Genomic DNA, 24,216 nt, shown 5'->3' on the forward strand with positions numbered 1-24,216 from the left:
AGTCTCTTTTTCATTCTTTTCTCTGTGTAGGTGATGTTACAGGCTCGGAAGTGGTAGGTGTTGTCAGCAGAGCCGGAGTGAGTGAAGAGAACCGACTCTGCAATGGTTCGGTAACAGGCGAGTCGTCCGCGGGTGCTGCGCATGTGATTTAGGGGCTGAGCGGCCTTGGCGAACGAAGTGAGTATGATTCTAACCTTGTCTTCCTTTCTTTGCGGAATCCGGGTCGTAGATGAAGAGAGCAATGCAGCGTCAGTGAGATCGGGTTTGTAGACTTCCAGGAGTTGAATGCGCCGAATCGCTGAATTCCAGAAGGTGAGGAGGGCGGGTGCTGAACCGGGCGCTGTTGTAATGCAGAGCCTGGTTCCAGAAGGTAAATGTTTCAGGTCCGGGCGGCGATGAGCGTTTCTTGCACTAAAGTGCACATTAAACACGAAGCGCTAGTCCTGGCACGGAGCTGCTTTATATAGTCAAGCTCCTGGGGCATGCCCTTTAGCCCAGCCCACTTGCCACACCCAAGGTTCACATGCACGTGAAGTATGAGGTTGGGGCCACACCTTGCACTAAGCACATGGAAAGTTCTTGACATATCCAAGTGTTCTGCAGAGAAAGAAAGTAGTTCCTCATTTTGATTCTTACATAAGTGCATGAGCCTGGCGCCAGGACCGAGCCCAGCCGGGCCCCCTGTGTCCATGTGTTCCAAAAGGACGCAGATGGGCTTTGTGACCCATTGTCCCCATCAAACGGGAGTGTGTTGATGATGGTCTTGGGCCTGAGTTTGTGACAGACTATGGCCTGCGTTACAGCCTCTCCCTCCAGGAAAGGTCAGAGACCCTGCCGGGGCTCCCTGGAACTGCCGCTGCACTTGAGGATGTTCAACCCACATGGGAGACAGCTGCCCAAGGCCAGGGACATGACTTGAGCGGCTGTCCAGGGAGCCCTGACAAGGTCCCCATTCCTCCACGGAGGTGAAATCTGTGATGAAGCACAGCCAGAGGTGCAGCCTGGGCTTGAGGATGGTCAACCCACATGGGAGACAGCCGCTCCAAGGGAAACACCAATGTTCTACTGGCATGGGGGAAATTTGTGGCCTGACCCTGCAATTGTGTCCCAGCCCACCAAAATACCTCCCCAGACTGCCCGCTCCTGCCCACACCACCAACAATCCAACCCCAGTCCCACCCACCCCACTGACAATGGGCCCTACCCGTAAAATAATTAGAAAAAAGTACTCACATAAAGTTGCAGCTCCTTGCTTATAAAAAGCTGTAAACAAAACAAAATATATTTGTTACCTATGGCCAGCCCAACAATAACAAATCATAACTATTACGCTCCAATCACGGCCCCCTTTCAAGCTATCCGTGGTGGTTTACTGACCCTCACTCCCCATAAAAATAAATCCTAGGGGCAGATTGCCAGATTACACTAGCAATCTCCCCTCAGGGAGGGCTATATGCGATGCCCCCCATCCATTTGGGGTGGGGGGAAAGGGCCACCCTCCTTTTCATTAGAAACATCACTTGTGGTTTTGGGTGCTCCCCAACCCCCACCATAAACATTTTTTTTAAAGTGTTGTTTGTTTTGCCCCTTCCCTAGGGGCAGATGGGCACATTACTGTGCCCATCTGCCCCAGGGTGGGCAAAACGTACTACCCCATGCTTTGGGGGGCCTTTGCCAAGTTATGGTGGCCCTCTCTGCCCCACCCCCAATGGATGGGGGCATCTCATGTACTCCTTCCTAGGGGTAGATTGCACTGGCAATCTTCCCCCAGGGAGGGGTACATGAGATGCCCCCCCCATCCATTTGGGGTGGGGAGGAGAGGGCCACCCTCCTGGTGGTTTTGGGTGCCCCCCAGGCCCTACCAAAAACATGTTTATTTATGTATTTATTTTTGTTTTGCCCCTTTGCACGCTGACGTGAAACTGAAGGAAATACAACCCTCGGGCTGTGAGGAGGAACCTCCTCCGTACATAGCCCGGGGGTTGGATTTCAGTGAAATGCAAAAAAGGACTCAGTATCTCGTCCTTGGCACTGTGAACATAATGCCAAGGATGAGATACCTCGTCCTTGGCACTTAAGGGGTTAAATATTACTCTGCCTCGTGGTACCACCTTCCCTGCTGATGAGGGGATCCCTGCCTTACCTTCACCTTACCTTATAATACTTTACAGAATCACTCAATTACTGATGCAATTTGTATCAACAATAACCCTAACCTCATCCAAGTCCCTTCAATGACCTTGCTCTCCACCTTTCACACTTCCCCATGCATCTGACCCCTACTTGTTATAATTGTATAGCTTACAAGAGTCTACTCACATGGGCGTGCTCACCCGAACTCCTCTGTCACAGGGTTCCAACACGGCCTGCACTCTCCTTGGGGCCGCGCCCCACTTAAAAGAGCAGAGAGGACTTTTCTTAAAATGGCTCTTACTAAACCACTCGGAACACATTTTTTTGTGGTGGCCAGTCGCTGTATGTGGGTACAGCTCCTTCTGGAAAAGCGGCCTGGAAGCTATGCAGGTACGGGGGGTGCTGGGGTCACCAATTGAAAGCAAGCCCCTGAATGCTCACACCAGAGAGAATACAACCCGCTAGGGAAGAAATGGCCATGTCGATCTTATAAGAATAACAAGTTTAATCTCATGCGCAGATGAGAGCAACAGCAAAGAACTCTGCTGCAAAGAACGTTCTGTCAAAGAGAGGAACAAGCAGAAACATTTAAAGGTACACCGTCATCATAGTGATGCAACAACATACAGTAAAAACCTGCATGGCTGATTGGATGGACCCTATACAGGTGCTCTCTTTATCCATGTGGGATGGCGGTTTATTGGTCCCAGCCCAGTCCATCCGTCTTCCATCACGTGGGTGCTGCGGGGCTCATCTCACGTTGAAGGTCAGAAAACAAATTTTACTCCTACTATACAGCTTACTTAACACTCAGCCTTTGCACTTGGCAAGCATTAAGATGGACACACAGGAGATTCCAGGACACTCCAACCTTCACACACACATTTCACTCACTCCCTCCGTGCCATCCGGCCCAAGGTCTCCGCCCTTGTTTTGAACTATAATGTATCCCTTCCAGCACCTTGCAATACAAATCACATGATTGTTGCTTCGACGATACACCCTGTCCATCTCCTTTGAACATTTCAAGACTTGTTACTGAGGGGTTGGTGGTCAAAGGGCACCTGGTGGCATGGAATTCGAGGATCTTAGGGTTCAGTCAGCTATATGGGCTATAACTCGTGGTCACTCAGGAATGGGCTGGGTAATGCTTTAGCCTGATCGAGGCCGTGTAGGGCATAGTCCTCTTGGGCAAAAGACACATCCTTGCAACACTTTCAAGAACAATGAATAAACTGTGTGGTGGGTTGGGGTGCGAACTGTCCTCATTGGGGCTCGGGCATGACTGGAGATTTCTGTAACCTTGTGAATTCAGACCTAGTGCATGTACTGCCACATTTACAGAACAAGCCTTCCCTACTATCTAGGATCATTAATATCTATGCAAAATAGTGATGCCGCCCGCACCTTGGGCCATACCGTATGAATACACTATAATTGATTATATTAGCATAGGGCCCTGTTGGATGGGAAGGCATCCCTTTCACTGTCCCCCGTCGCCCCTGGCTCATCACAGTGCCTCAAATGCATCTCGCCTTACTTTAAAGTGCCTAAGGCTGCCCCTTTCCCAACAGACCCACAGATATCTGCTTAACTCAGTTACATGGTGGTTCTATACCCTCATGGGATCATGATATCAGTGAAGCTTTATGCATCTTGTTGGGTGAGAGCACAGTCCACAGTTTTAAGTTGTTTGAATAAAAATACGTTTTGATGGGTGGAAGGTGCAGCAACTGTTAATGAATACCTATCATATGTGGACATACAGATGTTAAGGAACTGGCTAACGGTAAAGCACCTGGGCTACATGGCCTTTGTTGAATTTCATAAAGCCTTTGATATTTTGCTTGGGCATCTAATGGCTATGTATCATGAAACATTTGAGATGGGGTCAAAGCCGTTAAGCTGGGGTGTCTTATCTTATAGTGTTCAGAGAGGTGGGATGCCAGATTAAGACATTGGTGCTCAATCTATGCCTCAAGTACACCATGATAGGATTTCTATAGCTGAACGGACCTCACAATTGAGTCATTTGCATAACACTGATTGATTGTTAGTGGTGACTTAAATTGCACCATGGACCAAAAACAAACTATATAATCACAGAAGAATACTGAACAATTACACTTTTTGACTATCACTATTACAGCTGTCTTTGATGTTCTACAGATGAGCTCTATGGAAACAAAGGCACCTATACAACTGGAATTATATTTTTCCCAAAAGCATTAAGCATATATATGTATTGATTTTAGTGTGACCATGTTCCCCCATTGTTTCTGAAATTCTGAATATGAAACTCTTCATTAGGAGATTGTGTCAGGAATGTGATGTTCCGGTTTTGTCCCTTCCATGGATTTCAGAAAAAGCTCATTTACCCATTCTCTCAAGCCACCCTATCTGCCCTGATCGACATACAGTGGAAGATAGGTAGAATGCATGCAATGGTTTTCAATGAGGGAGGCAGAATAATATGGCAGAAAAAACAAACGCTGGGAACATTTTGGGGTCACATGAGAGCTTGATGGAAAGGGGAAAACAGAAAACGTTGTACCGACGAGTCGAAAAGTTACAATACACCTCCAATGAATCACCAATTACATAAATAAGGAACACCGGCTTAGAACTGGAGAATGATGGGGCCATCCGCCATCCATTTTGTAACAAGTAATATGAGCAACGGCATGCCGAGGTGGCAGTCCTAGAATAGTAACAAGAAATCTACAGGCATATTGGAGCATGTAAACGACTACTCTTCATACCTACAGGTGCATTTAGGCTAGGTGTGGTTGATGGCTGTTGCTACTTAGCACCAGCCATCATCCACACCTAGCCTAAATATATCAGTGTACACCACCACATCGTCACGCTGGTAATGCCAACCCTGAGGTATCTCCCATCCCATGCACCACACTGACAAAAAATGAAACTAAGTTATACATTGGTCCTGATTCGCAAAAACACCACTCTGAACCAAATGCTTTGTCATCACAAGAAACATTCCTGTTACACCTAATTTGGCCATCTGCTTCCTCTCTGCAACTTTCTTTTACAGAGCTTAGGAATACGCACCAAGGTTTTCATCTTCACTTCACTATACTCTTTTTCAGTATAGAAAATCTTTTCTCCTTTATTGTGTCTTTTCAGGCATTGGCTTTTACAACATTTTCCTTTTTTTGAAGATTTAACAGTAGGTCTTCTCTCATCACAAATGGTTTCTTCAGGTGCAGCCTGTGTAAAATGTTTAAAGAAAAAATAAGTATATTCAGAGGTAAAGAGTAAAATTAGCAGTTAAAAGACATGCATTTCATTTAATTATTTTAAAAAACATATTTTAATGGACTTTCAGAAAGCACTGTCCAATAAAGAAATTTAGAACATGAAAAAAGGTGTAGGCTTCTTCTCAGTAGGGTGATTTGCTGTATTATGATGCTGGGCATGTTAAAGGAGTTTGGGTTTGGAGAATATTTCATTAGGTGGATTAAAATACTATACACCGCACCAGTAGCGAGGGTTAAGTCAGATAGAGTGATATTGGAGTGTTGGAACATTCAGAGAGGGACGAGACAGGGGTGCCAGCTGTTGCCCATGTTGCACGTGCTGGGACTCGAGCCGATAGCAGTTTATTTTCGGAAACAGTTCCTTGAAGCGGGCATTTGGGTTGGGGGGTCTGCCCATCTGATTTCACTATATGAGGATGACGTACTACTGTACTTGAAGGACCCGCACCTTAATACACCCACAGTATTAGATGTGTTGGCCAAATACGCAAAGGTATCGGGAATCCACTTTAGCAGAGAGAAATCATGCATCTTTCCTTTGGCGGGACTGAGGAGAGCAAAGGAGGCAGATTTACCAAAGGTGGGACTAAAGTGGCAACTCATAGAGTTTGAATATCCGGGAATGAATATTAAACACACGCCAGAACTGATGCTTGAAGGTAACACCGCAATTGGGGTGAAAAGATCATGGAAATCAATGAGGTTTTGGTCCAAACTACCACTGTCAATGTTGGGTAGGGCGGCTGTAACCAAAATGATTATTTTACAGAGATTTCTATATTATTTTCATAATGTACACTGCTATATGAAGGCCTTGTTCTTTCGTTTGCTGGAAGTGTTACTGAGAGAGTTTATGTGGGGTACAGCACGACATAAATAGACGCTGACTACGTTAACTCTTCCATACAGGGAGGGAGGGATTCAGTTACCGGACTTAGAGAAATACTACTTAGCGGCAAAACTCAGTTTTGTGGCTAGATGGCTCTCAGATGAGGCCACGTCAAAGACTGCCCTATAGCGGCTGTTGGTAGCTCCAACACGACTGAAGGAAGTACTGTGGGTATCACTAAAATGTCTGGGCAATGTCCCCATGATTGTACTGCTGGGCAGACTAGTGTGGAATAGAACCAAGGTGCTAATGAAGCTTGGGCAGCCTTACTCACCCGAGACCCCATTAGGTGCTAATGTCTGTAAAAGCGTAACGGATATACAAGTGGTGAGATACTGGGAGAGATGGGGTGTTTACACATGGAGGGATGTGTATGACGGGGGAGCATTTGGAGATTTTGGATCACTGCAAGAAAAGGAGGGGTTACCTGGGGGGCAGTTCCTATGGTACCAGAAGATTAAACAGATAGCCAAAATCAGATGGGATAATTGTCCGGATGATCCTGAGGCGGCCCCCTTATTGACCCTGATGTACAGTCTGGGGGACGGCTGGAGACCAGTGTCCAGAATATACAGTCAACTGGTGGATAGACCCAAACCTATGAGTGCAACATTGAAAGCTAAGTGGGAGGAGGACCTGAGAGGGGACATAACTGAAAAGGAATGGGAGAAGGCATTAGCAAACCCCCGGGAAGTGTCTAGACATGCTATGTTCCGATTGATCCAACTCAATGTCCTATACCGTACCTATATGACACTGCTCAGGTTGGCCAAGTTTAGCACCACTGCTAGCCGACTGTTCCTTTGGTGTAAGAGAGAGGCGACAGGACTAATGCACATGTTCTGGGAATGCAGGCGAGTACAACAATTGTGGGATCGGATAGCACAAGCCTGTGGGAAAGCTGGTATAATGCAGTATAAATGGACACCAAAGGAATACTAATTAGGCATCTACCCCAGAAGGAGTCAAATCAAACATGTAGTTATGTTTATAGACATGGCATGTATTTTGGCCAAAAGAACCATTGCCATGGCATGGAAGGCTGCCAGCGGTCCACAATATGTGAGATGGCACAAGGAATTCGAACACTGGGCTGAAATGGAGACCAGAATATGGGGGAGGCGATATCCAGGGTTGATGAGGGTGTAAATATTGCATTTGGCACGTGGAAAAATTTGATATGGGACATGTTCTACCCATCTGACGATAAACCTCCCTGAATGCATATTTTATTCAGACGAGAAACAATATGAAGGATGCAGATGAACTGTGTATCTCCTGCGAGGATAACCCTAACCAGGCAAAATTTGAAATTCAATGTATGCCAAAACAACAGATACAGCAATGACCCTGAAGGAAACTCGTAATACCATGTGAAGACGGTTTTGTTTGTTTGGTTTGTTTATAGAATGTTCCTATGTTAATGTAACCCTTTGTTACTAATTTGTGATACAATGGCAGAATGTGACAGATTGTAATTATAATTATGCTTTAAATGCCAATAAAAACTAGTTAAAAAAAATGATGATGGGCATGCGGTGAACACATATCAAGCTAAATTTAACATTTCCGTATTTAATTATTAAAAACACTTTTATATGCAACAGCATTGCCTATAAGATGTAGAACCTGAGAGGATTGATAGGTATTACTTAGGGACTGAAAATGAAAATGACTTCTTGTGTCTTGGTTTGAGTCAGGCAATTTTCAGCTGCTGAGGCAAATCATGCCTGAGCTTAGTGAAAATTAATTTTATGAGGTACATGTCATGATTTGACCCATCTTAAACAATATTGCCTTTACTTTGGTTCTATCGCCTTGTTGTGTAAGTTTAACCATATTTAGGGTATGATCGTAATGCCCAGCCATGTAGTCTTTAAAATGGGCACCCAGCGTAGTGCATTTCATACATTCAGGCAATAAGTAGGATTCAAAATTAAATGCAGAAATAAATGATGGTTTGGATTTCCGGGCTTCACGTCAGGACTTATCTATGTTATGGTACTTGCAAGTACATTGAGTAAACCAAGTCTCTGACTGTATCATAACAGTCTGGGAGGTGATCCAAGTGATCCCCTTTGTTATGATAAATAAGTACTAAATGTTGCAGTAATAAAAAACAATAAGTAAGGGACAATACTGTAGAATGCAATGCTTCCAGCACAGTGCTGTAGAGCAATAGCATGCAGCTCACAACTGGGTGAAATGTCGGAACCCTCACTAATCATCTACCTAAAATCTCCTCGGAGGTGGCCAGAGAAAGGCAGTTGCTTCCTGATCCTGACCTTGGAGGTGGTGTACTGGGGGAGGATCGCCGAGGAGGAGACAAGGCCCAAGGTAGTAAGGTGATTCCATGGGATGAGAATCAGTATTTGTCCTTTGAAAGGAAGAACCTTTTAAAGTTGTCAGAGCAGGTAATGGCCTAGTGTCATTATTATGTATCTGTACCACATATAGGATCTGTGGCTCTGTACGCAAATGCCTTTAAACCTGAACAGACCTTTATAACAGAAGGACCATGTAAGGTATTTCAGGATGAAAATCCTCCGTACTCCGAAAGGTATGATCCATAATTCCAAAGGTATGATGAAAAGGAAATCAGAAATATTGCCTAAAAAGACTGTCTTGCTCTGTAACAACGAATTCTAAGGGTTCATCCTTTAATGACTCCAAGGGAAATAAATCTACCCTTAAAACTAAGCAGTTACTAAAAATAACAAACTTTGTTGTTGGGGACTACAAATCCCATAATCCCATGAGTACTGGGACGAGGAAGAAGGCTGAAGAGGCATGCCGTGGCAGTAGTCAGGCAATTAAGCCTAACAGCTCACACCTGAAGGAACCTGAGAGGCATAAAATTCCCACTCAGGTGCAGGCAATTGAAGGAAGGAGTTGGAACTGTGGCTGGAGTTCATGCTGTATTAGCAGAGGCAGAAAGAAGAAGGCATGGTGCTGGCAATCAGACAGAAGTGGGAGAACTGAAGGGATGTCAGAACTCTGATGCAGCAGATTTCACCTGCTTGTTTAGTGAGGTACCTGTTTCCCCAAACTCTGAGTTACAGAGGCTGCGCATCAGAAGGCGTGCAGGAAGGCTGCCTTTCCCCATGTGAGCCTAATTGCAGAGGTTGCCGTACAAGAAGTGTGTCAGAGACAGAGGCAAGCAACTGTTGTAACGCTGTGGGTCTTAGGAACGAGAGGGGCTCCTTATTCAAGTGGCCAGACCAGAGACAACTTCAGCGAAGAAGGGTGTGGGTCCCAAGTGAAGCCTGAAGCAGTAGAAGTTGTGCAACATGTTAAACAAGGATCATTGAAGCTGGTGAGTTAAACCTGGTATTCTGATTCCTTGCGTGAGCACTGCCGGCAACAGTATACAGCTTAATATTCACTTGTGAATAAGCAGAAGTGAGCTGAAGCGGTTTGTTGAATTCTTAGCAATGGGACAATTGGGAAATGTTGCACTCGTGTGTCATCGGGTATTATCTCTGTCACTCGTGTGAAGAACAAAGGCTATGGAAAGCCATTGTTGAATATTTAAACCTTGTAAAACTTAAGAAGTGGCTGTGTGTGCCTAATTTCACTTTTCAAGAGAAGTGTGCTAATTTCACTTTTCCAGAGAAGAGTGAACTCTGAATCTGTATTCACGTGAACAACAATTACTTATAAAGAAATGTCACATGTTTAAAAATTGTATCTGCATTTGGCGAGAGAGCAAGCATTGCCCATGCCAAGAATATTCCCCCATTAAGACTGAAAGCGGCCTTTGTCAAAGCCAGAAAACTATCTAACCAATACTGTGAGCCTAATAGAAGTTCATCCTTGCCTAAGATACAAGTATGCAAGCATTACCTGAAGCCAAGAGAGTGGCACCAAGGCTTCTGGGTAAATATTTTGGCTAACCATTGGCAGAGCGATGAAGGCAAAGTTGGGGGAAGGAAACTTGCTGTATATAAATATTATTTGAAGTTGACACAACCTATATTGCCACACACTGTAAGAGAAAGAGTGACGTGGGTCCTAAAGGCAAACTTAGGTTGCTGTTGGTTGCAGATAGACAAGAGAGGCAAAGAGGCTGTCCCTTTGGAAGGGGGATATTCAGAGGAAGAGTGTCTTGCCTATTTGAAGGTGTCGAAGTACGTGAAAGTGAATCTTGTCCTAACCTGTTTGAAGTCACAAAACACTGAAACTGTGGTGGTATATCTGGTTGTCAGTGGATGCAAGACTTAAGTAGCACAAGTGAAGTGGAATACTATGAGATAAATGTCCTCATGATAGACTGTGGTAAAAGTGAAGTTGTTGAAGTAGAAGCAGCAGCTTTGTGAAGTCATCCTGACAAAGATATCTATTGTGAATCCTAATCTTGTAAAGAGAGATATAACTATTAACCAAGAACTGTGTTTCACTAACATTTGCAGAAGCTCTATTTCCTTTGAATTGTGATATTCTTCTTGGACAACTGGCAGTTGTGGAAAAACATTGTGGCTAGGAAGAACATTGATACTATTGTGGTGAAGTGGAAAGTCTTATCACCAAGAGAAGAAGCTTTGTTGTTGTTGGAAATGTGGTTAACACACCTTTACCTTGACATTGAACCACTGGGAACTGAGCTGAAACTGTTCTATCTACATGGATGTCATGGTTTTCTTTTGTTGAACATCACTTAAACATCAAATACAAATAAAATATATGGAATTTCAATTAACATCAGCAATTATATATACAGTTCCTCGATAGCCGTTTAGTAACCTGGGTGAACCCCCTTCCCCAGGATTCAAGATAAATGAAGCTCTAAAGTGTGAGGGCCAGACATCCTGTGTTAGAGTGTTTCCCCTTAGGTTTGTTAGGCAGGAAAATCATTGTCAGAGTAGGGATAGTGAGCCATTTAATAACTTTTATAATTTAATAAAATGTCAAATATTGAACAAACATACAAACGTTGCCCACCTCACATTGCTGACCCCTCACACAACTTATTGCCGACCTTGCTTCAATATAAGAAAGCTTATAATAATGGGCTGATGATCTAACCAGATTTTTGCTTCTGTGAAAGATGCTGAGCACATCGGCCGAAGATCTAAACAGCTTTTTGCTACTGTTAGATATGCTAATAAGGGGAGCTGACAGCTTATTCTCTGATACAAAAAAAGGACTGATTTTGGAAGACACAGCAGGAGATAAGATGTTCCAACGAGGCTGGCAGACAAAGACTGAAGGCAGACGGAAGGATCGGAGGACATTCCTTAACAAAGCATTGGTGCCATTATCCTCTATGGAGAAGGGAGGGGTCAAAGTCCCTCATTTCTTTCAAGCTTTGTTTTAAAGCCACTAAATGTTGGGCTATTTTGATGCATTTCAGGTCCCAAAGGACTATGACTATTTGCTTTTGGGAAGGGCTACTATTTTCAATGGAGCTGCATGAGTATTAAATCTTACCAATAGTAATAAGCTCACCACCTATTCACAATTGACTATTAATGGCTGACACCATGGGCACTTCCAATTGACACTAATTGACACTGCATCTTTTTTCTTTTTTGCTGTTTTTGCCAAAAGAGACCATGGTCATTCTGCTAGGTGATATTTCATGGATTTTCCAATTGGCTGGGATCTTTTTGGAATTTTTCTTGGATTGTGCACACTGCTCCAGGCATCCAGTTCTCTCCAGCCCTCATCTCCCTACCTTCTACAGAGTGATTATGAAAGGTTTTAAACATCTTTGATATCACATTGAGAAATGTATTGAGGTATTGAAAAGGGTAGGTGCTTTTATGAAGATTGCATAGTGAGATCTGATGAGATTGAATAGTGATATCTGTTGAGGTTGCCTAGTGAGATCTGGTGAGGCAGGCAGTTACTTTTAAGGTGGCTATGATGTCTCTGAGAAGGTTGATTAATCTTGAGTAGACTTAGAGGCAATGACAATGATTGCTGCATATTCATTAATAACCCTGTGTATCTTAAGTGTGTTGTGTGAAGTAACAATAATGGTAGCAATGCTTTTTTTATTACTTATTTCTCATAATGAAAAAGATTTATATTATACATGGGAGTGTAAGAAACGTTAATTGAGTCTTCATTATTGAGAGTTTTGTCGGAAGTATTAGAACATGAACATTATATGTGGGGCATCTATTGGAAATGCTGTGTATTGATATGGTATTACTGGTGCATGTCTTTAATATACATCCAAATGGTTACCAGAAGTTTTGAGCAGTGGATTATCAATAAAATATGTGTGACATTAGTAAGCCACTCCTCTGCAGATGACTGGGAAGCAGCCACCCACTGCCTGCTCCCTTTACTGCTGCACAGTGACAGGTATACGCTTTTCCATGCCTCTATTCCTACCACAGCCCCTGCTGGGAGGTCTTTGACACTGCCCCGGGGTGTGAAGGGAAGACTGAGTGAAGTAGGTGTGACAAAATCCACGTCACTTGTTACCCCAGATGGGACACAGCTCACCCTCTCCTACACGCTAAAATATTCTCCCTACTTAGCTACTAAAGAGGGGCAAATGGGGTTGCTACAGGCCAGGTGATAAAAATAATATACACTCTAGTGAAGAGCAGGGTATAGAATAAATATAAAGATCCTAAAGCACACTGTCAGGGTGTCTTTTTAAGCAAATACTTTCAACAGCTAGCCTCGAAACACTTGTGCATCGGTGCATTACAAATGAGCAATACATAAAGCTATCTAACTAAGAGCTATTAGAATGGCTAACCCACATGCTGAAGCCCCTATACCTGTAAACTGCTGTTGACCCGTGAACAGGTGGTTACAGGAAGGAGGTGTTAGAGATGTTAACATCAACTTTACAGTGGCAGTGGCAGTGCTTGGAGGATTGCCAGGGGAAACCCTGTTTACATATATGAAGACACCTACTATCGTTCCAGGGGACGTGTGTCATGATGCCTACTTCCGGGCATCCGGATCGAGTCCATTATCCCCGGGAGCAAGCATCCAGATACTCATTAAAACCCCAACAGCCCCGGCTGGGGGCTGTTTGGATTCAGTCCTGGCGCCATAGGCACCAGGCTCATCATAGAAATCAGTCCTGGCGCCATAGGCGCCAGGCTCATAGACTTTACTTACCTTAAGCAGACCATGCTGCAAATGAGTCCAAGCCAACGTGAGGCCTGGTTGGGACTATTTTATTACAGGGACTATTTTTTACTCGGGTGTGGTTCTGGGGAACTTCTTACCTGGGACTACTTTGCAGGCTATTTAAATCACGCCCGAACAGCAGCTCATGCTTCGTGTTATTCTGCATCCAGCAGCGTAACGCTCACCGTGTCTGCAAGTCAGCATCCAGTCTTCTGCCACGCCTGCCTCGAATCCAGAGCTCCTAGACAAAAGGAAAAGAAAGGAGAAGAGGTTAGATCACGGACATTATTTGATTCCTTACCTGATTCCGGACCCAGCACATCTCCGAGCCTGGAAAGGACATTATTTCAGCACGCGTCGCTTCGCCAGCAGCAGCGCCACGTTATACTCACCAGTCCACCGCATCTTTCAACTCGGCGCTGCCTCCATCATTTTCTTCGTCGAAACCCAGCACCTGGGGGGAAAACAAAAGGAATGACAAGGTGAGCCGAGAAAACCGACAAAGACAATCTCTTTGCCACCATAGGCTTACCTGCTTTACCACTGGAGGTATTATCCTTTAATTCGCGGCATCTTTCTATGCCGCACCTATAAAGGGAGAGAAAACAGCAAGTTAAACTCATGCAACTTTTACCAGACAGTGTTTGGTAATACAGACTCTTACCTGAACGCCATCAGCTGCCTAAAGGCAATATTCTTTTGGACCCAGCTGCAACCTAACGAGGGAATGGAACAAGAGTGAACATCGGACATATTGAACTCTTTGAACTTTATAGACACTGGAGTCAATATTCCTCCCAAACTCCTCCAGTACCTTCAAACTAGTGAAGTAACTGGTATCTACGCGCCCCTGCATGCCATGCAGGATGGAGAGGTCATCATTTAAAAACATAAGGTGAGGTTACCAAGAAGGGATATCGGAGGTGATTAGTGGGGAGAATGAGAACAGTTGGGGGGGCCATCACTAAAGTCCATGGGTGGCTAAATCCCTTTCTCCACTTGCAGGAGAATACTTCTACGAGTCCAGCAGACAAGATTAGGTTGGCCAGTCCAGACTGTCATCTCTTCACTACGCATCACGTTGTTGGAGACCGCAGCTATCCGGGTCCGATCGACGCCCCTGTGGGAACCAGGTGAGCGTAACAACGTGTTTGAAACCCTACAAATTAGAAGGGATCTAGACCAAATACAGTAAACACCCAATGGGTATCCTGTGTTAGCTTTGCAGCAGGTAGACCACCAGAACTGGTTTTGAGTGGGTTTTACATACCCCACCACCATACTTCACCACCAGAGCCATACGTGGCCCCTTTGCAATGGAGGAGTTAACCTTAGGTTCCACCCAAATAGAGGGGCGCATGATCCATATACCAGGGAGCACTATGACATTCTAGTGAGAAATGTTGACAATGTCTGCGTTCAAGCTGTAGAATATAGAGCCTGGGAGATGCACCATTAGAAGCTCCCAGACCAGAATAGCAGGGGAGGATGGAACACTTCCATTCCAGACCCTCAAAGCCTTGTTGTGCACCTGTCCCACAAGGCAGGAGGAAATCCCTAGATGGTATTCCACTAAAGTGAGCCAGGTAGAGGCAGCCTACCCTCAGGTCACTCAGGAGAGGCAGAGGGCTCTAGCAAATATAATGCCCACAGGTTGTAATCCATGTGATAATTGGGTTTCAGTGTATAGTTTGTTGTATCTTCATTTAACCCAGGACTCCTTCAATTACAGCCCTAACCTCCATTATGGGAGAGATACTGAACTCCCAGGGATCAGAATCAGCAATGAGTTTAGGCCTGACAATAGCGGGGGGCAATTATTCCATGATAAAGGGAGTACTCATGCCCCTCATAAAAGGTGAATCAGTGAGAGTAGAAGTCTTCATACGCCTAGGGGTATTGCCTTGTGACCCAGAAAGGAAACTCCAGTTGGTCCTATTGTGACAGCTACTTACAGGTCTCTAGGCAGAGATCACCTGAGTAGAACCCCGGGAAAAGGCAAAGGAAAGAATTAGGTTAGAGTAATCACTCTAAAAGGGTGCCCTACTAGCACCACTGGTATCAGACAGGAACAAGGCAGAAATGCCTTCTCAGCTAGAGGCAGAAAAGGAAGGACACAGGCTTCCAGTATGCTTCCTACCAAAGAAGAAAAACTTTTCGTAGCAGGACAATATCTGTAGAAAGAGATAGTACAAGCCACAGGCAAGAAGCTGGTTGGGGTAGGTGACCATACAAGGGCAAAATGGTGAGAAGAGTACCTATCAGTTAAGGGATAGGGCACAATTTAGGCAAACACAAATATACAGAGATGAAGATTATCCTTCTCGTTCACAGAAAGAGAAGAAACAGGACTTGGCAACCAAGAGAGAGTAAAAGCCCACCAGGAGGGAGGATAAGAAAGGAGAAAGAAAGCAAGTGCATCTTTTTTTCATTTATATTGTGGTACAGGTAAATATAGGACTTTTCACATAGACACAAAATAAAACAGTCAAAGAAGAAATTCTATACATTCACAGTCAAAAATGAGTTCCATACATCATTACTTATTCACGATATTTTAAATGTGTTCACAAACTAAGACAGTTTGACATTCTCAGGACTTCCAGGGTTAGGAATGTTTCGTGACCCGGGGATAAACACTCCCAGAAATGTTCTAGATTCAGCGACCCCTCGTTATTCACAAAACGTTTAAATCAAGTACTCAGTGTTCTTGCAGTGCTGTGCATATAATTATGATATGCTTTAAAGTTTGCCTTAATGAATCTTTGCAAAATGAGTAATGCCTCTCCACTTTCTGTCCTTTGGTGTGTGCTTCCAGGACTTCGCTTATAGGTAACAAGTTTAAGTGAAATCTCTAAAATTATTGTCCGACTTCCAAGATGGCCGCCGGCAACGACTGACGTGCCGACGGCTGCTCCGAGACCCTGGGCCCGGACTTGCTGAAGGCTCCACCACACCCTCGGCGGGCCGGCTCCGGTGTCGTGCTGGAGCGGCGGCGGAGACCTAGGAGAGAAGCAGCGAATCCCTGACACCCCCCCCTCGCGGGAGTAACGCGCACCATCAGGATCGGAGGCGGGCCTGTCTGCGTCGCAGGAGGAGCTGAGTCACCCCCGGCGCTAGTCTTTCCTGCCTGCCGGCGGGGGTCGGGGCGGGACCTCACGGCCTCCGCGGGCCCGGGGTGTCGGCCATGGAGGAGGTTTCCCCCCCTCGACGTGGTTTGGGATTCGCTGGGCGGCCTCCCTCCGGGAGCGGGTTCGGCAGGCACTGGGGCCGCCTGAGGCTTCGGCGCCACAAGGTTAGTGGAGCGGCTGGCCCTGATGTGTTCGCCCAGCAGGATTGTTCCGGTTGTGCCAAGGTGGAGTGGACCCCTTATCTGGATCGGCATCAAAGGGGGAGTGGGCAACCATCTTACCTCCCCCCAGCGTGCATGAACTATCGGGGGGGAGTGGGCATCGGCCCGACCCCGGGCAGGAGGTGCGCAGGAGGACCCGGCTGCGCCTGGCTCCCCCCCGGGCCCCGAGCAGGTGATTTTGGGAGCTGCTACGTGGGGGCTCTCCCCCCCGGTGCCCCTGATCTGGGGGGGCGTTCTGAGTGGTGGGTCTGTAGGCGCGGCTCCTTGGATCTTTTCCCTGAGGCGAAGCTGGACGAGTCCTGTTCCCGGTGCTGCAAGAGAGCGAGCGCCGGTGACTGTCACCCTTGGGCTGGGGCCCGCCCTGAGGTCTGCCTGCGGGGGTGGTGAAGCCTCGGTTTTCCCCCACAGTGCGGCCCCATGTTGGAACCTAAAAGCGCAGAAGAGCCCGGCCCTGTATAATCTCTGAGGCAACCAGTATCCCCCACTGTGTGGATGCGCACCGGGCCGGGGTTGGGGCCCTCCGGGCATTCCTTGGTTGCGACTGGTGCAACGGTTTCCTATCCGGACACATTGGGGGCCGCTCATGGGCCCCTCACGGATGTCTTCCAGACAAAAGCGGAAATCGGGCAAGCCCGGATCCTCTCCCAAGGTGACCCAGGGATCGCTGTCGCTGCTTTGGCCCACGATGGGGAGCAAGGATTCCGATAAATTGAGCGGAGGCCAGCCCAGGAGAATAGGAGAGCGGCCCTAGAAGAGGAGGGAGAGCGAATGACCAGACAGGACCTCAGGGGGGAAATACAAGCCCTGAGGGAGTCCCTAGCGCAAACCTTCCAGGATCAGTTTCAGCTCATGCGGTCGGACCTCAATACAGAGTTGGGTGAAATTGGAAATGAAGTAGCACAACTCGGGGAGAGAACCGATTTGTTGGAGAGAGGCCTCCAGGACACTGTGAAGGACACTACAGCTAATAGCGAGGCCATAGACTGCCTGGATATTGCCAATAGGAACATGGAGACGATTTTAGAGGACTTAGAAAATAGGTCTCGGAGGAGTAACATTCGGATAAAGGAGATTCCTGAGTCGGCATCGGACAAGCTGCTGAAAGAGGAATGCCTACACATCTTCGCGTAGCTCTTGGGGTTGGGAGACTCGAGCTCAATAACATTGGACAGGGCCCACAGAATTGGTCGAGCTCCACTGGGTCCCAACACCAGGCCCCGGTAAGTGGTGGTTGCTTTTGCCAGTTACGGCCAGAAGGAAGCGGTGTTCCGGGCGGCCAGGTAAAGTGAGCCCGTTCTCTATAGAGGGCGAGAAATCTTGTTGTTCCAGGATCTGGCCGCGAGCATCCTGGTGAAAAGAAGGGCCATGGGTCCTGTCCTGAAAGAGCTGTCCAAGAAAGGGATAAAATACAGGTGGTCCTTCCCATTTGGCCTGGTTTTTGAATGGGAAGGGGTACAGAAAAGGGTGACCTCGGTTCAGGAAGCAGCCAGTATTGTTGGCTTGGATGTGGAGGCGGAGGCACGTGTGGGGGCCTCGGGACCCGGTGGGGAGTTGAGGGAGGGGAGCAGACCTTGGGAATGGGCCTCAGCAGGAGAGCGAGGTAGGAGAAGGAGGGCGATGCAGGGCCTCGGAGGTGGGGGAGTGGCTGTGTGGGGCTCCCCGGTGGAAGGGGGCCAAAATGCAGGGGGGGGGAGGGGTGACCCTAGTTGGGCCATCGTCTTTCTATCTCTTTCAGGGGGGTGGTGGTCTATAGAGCTGCGTATGGAGCCAGGGGGACAGAGTTAAACATGTTGGATCGAGTTGTAATGGGACTAGTGGGGGGGACAATGGGGTGGGAATGAGCGGGAGGGGGGAGTTTTAGTTTTTGCCCGAAGTTGGGGAGTCCGGGCGGGGGGGAGGGGAGGAAGACCGGGTGGGGGTAGGAGCCCATATGTATAGTGGGGTGGGTCGGGGATGCTGGGGGAACTACGGGGAGTCGGGAGGGTCGCTGAGAGGTGGGTTTGCGGAGGTTGGATATCTCCTTCTTTCGGTTTCAAGTGGCTGATGCTTAATGTTAGAGGACTAAATTCTCCTCTCAAAAGGGCGAAATTAGAACACTTCACCCGTACGCACGCTCCGGATGTCCTAGCGCTACAGGAGACTCACTTGTCTGAGGGGCTACTCTCAAGTTCTCTTTGCGTCAGGTCCTTCAAAGAAGGGGGGTGGCGGTGGTATTTAAAAATAGCATGGATTTTAGAATCCAGGATATTCGGAGGGATAAAAACGGGAGGTTTATCATGGTGAGGGGGGAATGCATAGGTGCCACCTACACGATCGCTTCGGTGTATGGTCCAAACGCAGGGCAAGATCACTTTATGAGGGAGACACTGACTACGCTGGGAGGCTTTGCAAGAGGGCAGGTCATTTTAATGGGGGATTTCAACCTAGCCTGGGATAAGAGGTTAGATCGGACACAGCACGCGGGGGGGGGGCAGTGGCTTCCCTGCGACTGAAGGAGCGGTTCCAGGAGGCAGGCTTGAAAGATGTGTGGAGGGTACTCAGGGGAGAGGAAGAGGGATTTACTTATCTCTCAGATGTTCACCGAACTCAATCTCAATCCCGGATTGATTATATCTGGGTGTCGGCTAGTTTACTGGGGGGGTAGAGGGGATAGAGACCGGCCCTATGGGAATCGCCGACCACAAGGCGGTGCAAATGAATATGCGCTTGGGCAGGTGCGGGCCGGGGGTATGGTGCTGGCATTTTCCCGGGGACCTCCTGAGGGATAGGGTGATTAGGGAAGAGATAGAGAATGCCATCAAAGCCTTCTTTGTTAGAAACAATGAGATCGACACAAGTCTTAGCACAAGATGGGACGCATTCAAAGCCACATTGAGGGGGGACCTCATCGCCCTTAAGGCAGAGAGGAATAGACAGCTGCGGCTTTTAGAGGCCCAGTTGGAGGACGAGGTAGAGACCGCGAGGGTCAAGCTTAAAGGAGACCCCTCAAGGAAAACATATAGGGAGTACAGGTTAGCTGAGGGGCAATTGAGACTCCTCAGGACTAAGAAGGCGGAGGGTGCATTATTGAGGGTCAGACAGAAGCTATATGCTAAGGCCAACAAGGCGGACTCCCTGCTGGCGAGTTTACTGAGGGGCATCAGGGGACGAAATGCGATAGCAGCACTGAAGGGGGAAGGGGAGAGCGGCTCACTAGTTCGGAGGGAATCAGGGACCGTCTAACCGAGTTCTATGAGGCCCTGTACACGTCCCAGGGCCCTACTGACCAGTTGCAGGAGATGTTCTTGGAGGGCCTGCCTTTACCGGGTCTGTCTGGGGAAGAGGGGAGGACCTGAGAAAGCCAATCACGGAGGATGAGGTGCGGGCTGTCATTGCTACTCTCCCTGCCAACAAAACTCCAGGTCCCGATGGCTTCCCAGTCTCCTTTTACAAGTCCTTTTCCACCATATTGGTCCCACATCTAACCCAACTCTTTAACACATTCGACCCTTTGAGCGGTATCATCCCCTCCATGGAAAAAGCCAAAATCACGCTTTTACATAAGGTGGGCAAAGATCCAGATGAATGTACCTCGTACAGACCTATCGCTCTTACAAATTATGATGCGAAGATCTACACAAACATTTTGGCTAAGCGTCTAGAAACTCGCCTACCAGAACTGATCCAGCAAGATCAGTCTGGGTTCGTGCAGGGGCGACAAACAGCCGATAATATTAGGAGAGTTGCCCATTTGGTTGAAAAGGTGCAGAAGGCCCCCATTCCGGCGATTCTTTTAGCCCTGGATGCCGAGAAGGCGTTCGACCGGGTGGAGTGGTCCTTTCTGTTCCGGGTGATGGAGCGAATGGGTCTTGGGCGTAGGTTTATCAATATGATTTGCGCGATTTATAGAGCCCTCTCCGCGCAGCTGCTTATTAACGGCGCAATGTCCCTACCCTTTAGGCTTGGGCGGGGCGTGAGGCAGGGGTGCCCCCTGTCTCCGCTTCTGTTCGCTATATATTTAGAGCCCCTGCTTGTGGCAATTCGAGAAGCAAAAGATATTCAGGGAATCCCCTTTGGAGGGATGCAGCATAACGTGGCGGCTTTTGCCGACGATATGCTCCTCACCCTGACGAACCCGTCGGTGTCGCTGGTGGGATGCACTACCTTGTTGTCCACCTTCGGGGAGGTCTCCGGTCTGAGGGTGAACGTGCATAAATCCGAAATCATGAATTTGTCGCTGCAGGGTGAAGAGTTAAGGGCCTTGAGAGCCTCTTCTCAGTTCAAGTGGAGTCCTGGTGGCATTCGCTATCTGTGGATCTGGGTTACCCCTCGGCTATCAGGATGGTATGGAGCAAATTATACCCCTGCTCTCGCATCTATCAAAAGGGACCTTAGGAAGTGGAGCACTCTAAAGATATCGTGATTGGGAAGAGGGGCGGCCCTTAAGATGGTGACCCTCCCACGCTTACTCTATCTTTTTCAGGCGGTCCCGTTGCCCGTTCCTGCATCCTTTTTCAAAGAGCTAGACAAGGTGGCGAAGGAATTCATATGGGAGGGCAGGACACCGCGCTTGGCAAAAGGACTTATGACATCTTCCAAGGGGCAAGGGGGTTTAGCATTGCCGGACTTTAGGCGCTACTATAGAGCGGAACAACTCAGGCTGATCCGTGAGTGGTTCTCTGAGGAATACAAAAAGCATTGGGTCAAGATGGATAGAGAGGTGGCGCATCACCACTTGGGCGAGGCACTTTGGATTCCCCGCAGGCTGAGGCCGGCTCACCTGTACTTGAGTGTCATAACCAAGGGACTGGTTGATATCTGGGATTGGGCGGTGGAGAAGTTGGGGATCAGTTCTTTCCCGTCGCCTTTCACCCCCATTTTTAATAATGGTGACTTTACCCCGGGGCTGGAGAAGGGGGCTTTTCGGAAATGGGAAAGTGGAGGGTGTAGGGTCATCAGAGACCTATTTCGGGGGCATGAAGAGAAATCGTTTGAGGATTGCAAATGGGAGTTCGGAGTGGGCGAGGGAGAGCAGCTTTGATATTGCCAGATCAGGCATTGGGTGTTGTCTGGGGAGATCAGAAGGGCGGCAACATGGGATTGGACCCAGTTCGAACGGTTCCTCTTGACAAAAGAGGGTTCCAGAGGGCTGATATCGAATATATATAAGCTTCTAGCAAGCGCCGGCCCCACCATACAGTGGCCGTACATGTCTAGATGGGAGGAGCTCCTGGGAAAGGAGATGGAACGGGAGGAATGGGAGAGGCTATGGAGACTGATCCCGAAGGTGGCTAAGGCGCCCCAGCTATAGGAGGCCTGGTATAAATATCTAATGGGTTGGCACTATACCCCAGCACGCCTTCGGGTGTTTTTCCCGACAGCTTCTGGGGCTTGTTGGAGGGGCTGTGGGGAGGCAGGTACGGAAGCCCATATTTGGTGGGATTGTCCCAGCATTAGCCCCTTCTGGAAGAGTATTTCTTGTGCGCTGGACCAGGCATTCGGAAGAGGCGCGGGTCAAGACCCCCGGGAGATTCTGGCAGGGAGGTGGAGGGAGTCGGGGACAAGGGGAGAGGGGCACCGCGCAAGGCGGCGTTAATCTTCATCCTGACGGCTATGTCTCTCCTTGCCCAAAGGTGGAAAAGTTCAGTGGTCCCAAAAGAGCAAGACTGGTTGAGAAAGTTGTGGGAGGTTGTATCATTGGAATGGGCTTCGTTCACGGCCGCTGACAATTTGAGCCGCTTTGCCGCGGAATGGGGGGAAACTTTGGACTTTTGAAGGGCGAGTTCCGGGAGCAATGGCGCCCTCACAGACTGAGACTCCTGGACCTATCTGTTTAATTGTTGGAAGGGAACGGTAGGGGAGGGGGGGGTTGTAGGGATATGGGCTCCCTGGGGGGGAAAGGGGAGGAGTGGGGGTTTTGTCGGTTCGTTTTCTGTATTATCAAAATCAATAAAGAGATGTTTCAAACAAAAAATATATATATATTATTGCCACCAGTGGGGGTTTGGAAAGCATCTTAGGTATACAGGCAGAGAGCCTCTGGGTTACTCTAACCTAGAAAGCGAGTTGTGACGTTTTTAGCTTTGCATCCGATCAATTGTATTTATCCAATCTGTTCTCATTATGGCTAATTTCACCCCCGCAGGATTATCAACAAGATCTTCCATCGTACAAGAACAGATTTCCAGAATTGAGAGCACCACGCCCTGCAGTTTACACACTATATGACTCTTCCCCTCCTGTAACACATTTCTCACATCCTGGTATAAGGTTTGTTTGCGGGATATCATTATTGCTCTGTACAGAGACACCAGCTTCCAATCTAAGCTGGCCCTTAATGAGTTTACACTGAGTTTGTATTGCAAACTCACCATTGGGAGGGATGATGGGAGATTTAAGACTGTTTTCCACAGCCTTCCCTCCAATTGAACCCAGTCCAAATCCCATGATTGAATCTCGACATCCATTCCATACATCAAGGTTGGGATGATTTTAACCTTGTTATAATGGATTATTAGGACAATGGAGAAATGACAATATTTGCCTAATTGTTTTTCTGTTTGGCAGACAAATTGATTGATTCTTTCCTCTAAACTGGCCCCCACATACGAGACATTAGGGGCAGATGTAAATATAAAGCCCAGATATGTGTCTTCTTTTATCAGCGTAACCTCCAGGTCATTCAGGGTCCACTTAAAGGCAATTCCTCTTTTTGCAGATATAAGAAAGTGAATAAAGTTGGATTTAGAAGGGTTGATCAGCAAAGCATTGTCCATCGAGCATTCCACCAGTGCATTCAACAGTCGCTGGAGACCTATCGGCATGTAATCAAATAACACAATATCATACGCATAGGCGATACAGCAGACTGTTTGGTTACCGAGCTTGGGGCTGACAAAGGTGCGCGAATGCAGTGCCTCATCAAGATCTGCCAGATATAGGTTAAGAATGCACCCCTGCCTCACGCATCTTTCTTTGTTAATCGGATTGGTTAAATGACCATGCCCAACAAACCTGATTTGTGCCTATGTGTTTTTGTGCAGATCTATCTACAATGATTGCTAATAAACTTGGTGGCAGTACCCACTGTTTTAGCTTCAATCAAAGTCGCGCTCTGTTGATGGTATTGAATGCCTTCGATAGGTCTAACAGACCTACATAAGGAGGGGGACTAAACCTTGTCCAAGCATTACCTTGCATGATATTAACAATGAGGTCATTGAGGATGTTGACATACCTTTTCTGAATCCTAATTATGTCTTGTAAAAGATCCCCATATTGCTCACCCACATTTCAAACTCTCACAAGACCGCTCCAGCGAACACCTTGCTGTCCGCATGTGGAAGGGTGATCGGGCAAATTTGATTGGATCTGCCCAGTTGCCCTTCTTATAAATAGGTATAATTATAGCAGTCTTCCATGAAGCTGGGGCATTGCCTGTTCTGGATCACATTATTAAACAGGGGCCAGCCATATTT

General features: G+C 47.4%; 1 protein-coding gene across 1 annotated transcript in view; it reads right to left on the reverse strand.

Moving 5' to 3' along the window:
- Positions 1-4,753: 4,753 nt before the first annotated feature.
- LOC138452842 (uncharacterized) overlaps positions 4,754-24,216 on the reverse strand; it is a 251,166-nt gene continuing 231,703 nt past the window's right edge. The window contains exons 3-4 of the mRNA XM_069605186.1: positions 5,206-5,364; positions 4,754-4,834 (exon numbers count right to left, since the gene is read on the reverse strand). Of these exons, the coding sequence (XP_069461287.1) occupies positions 4,754-4,834; positions 5,206-5,364 (240 nt within the window). The remainder of the gene's footprint in view (positions 4,835-5,205; positions 5,365-24,216) is intronic.

The sequence above is a fragment of the Ambystoma mexicanum genome, chromosome 4p, assembly GCF_040938575.1.
Source record: "Ambystoma mexicanum isolate Mex_15411 chromosome 4p, UKY_AmexF1_1, whole genome shotgun sequence".
Lineage (NCBI taxonomy): Eukaryota > Metazoa > Chordata > Amphibia > Caudata > Ambystomatidae > Ambystoma > Ambystoma mexicanum.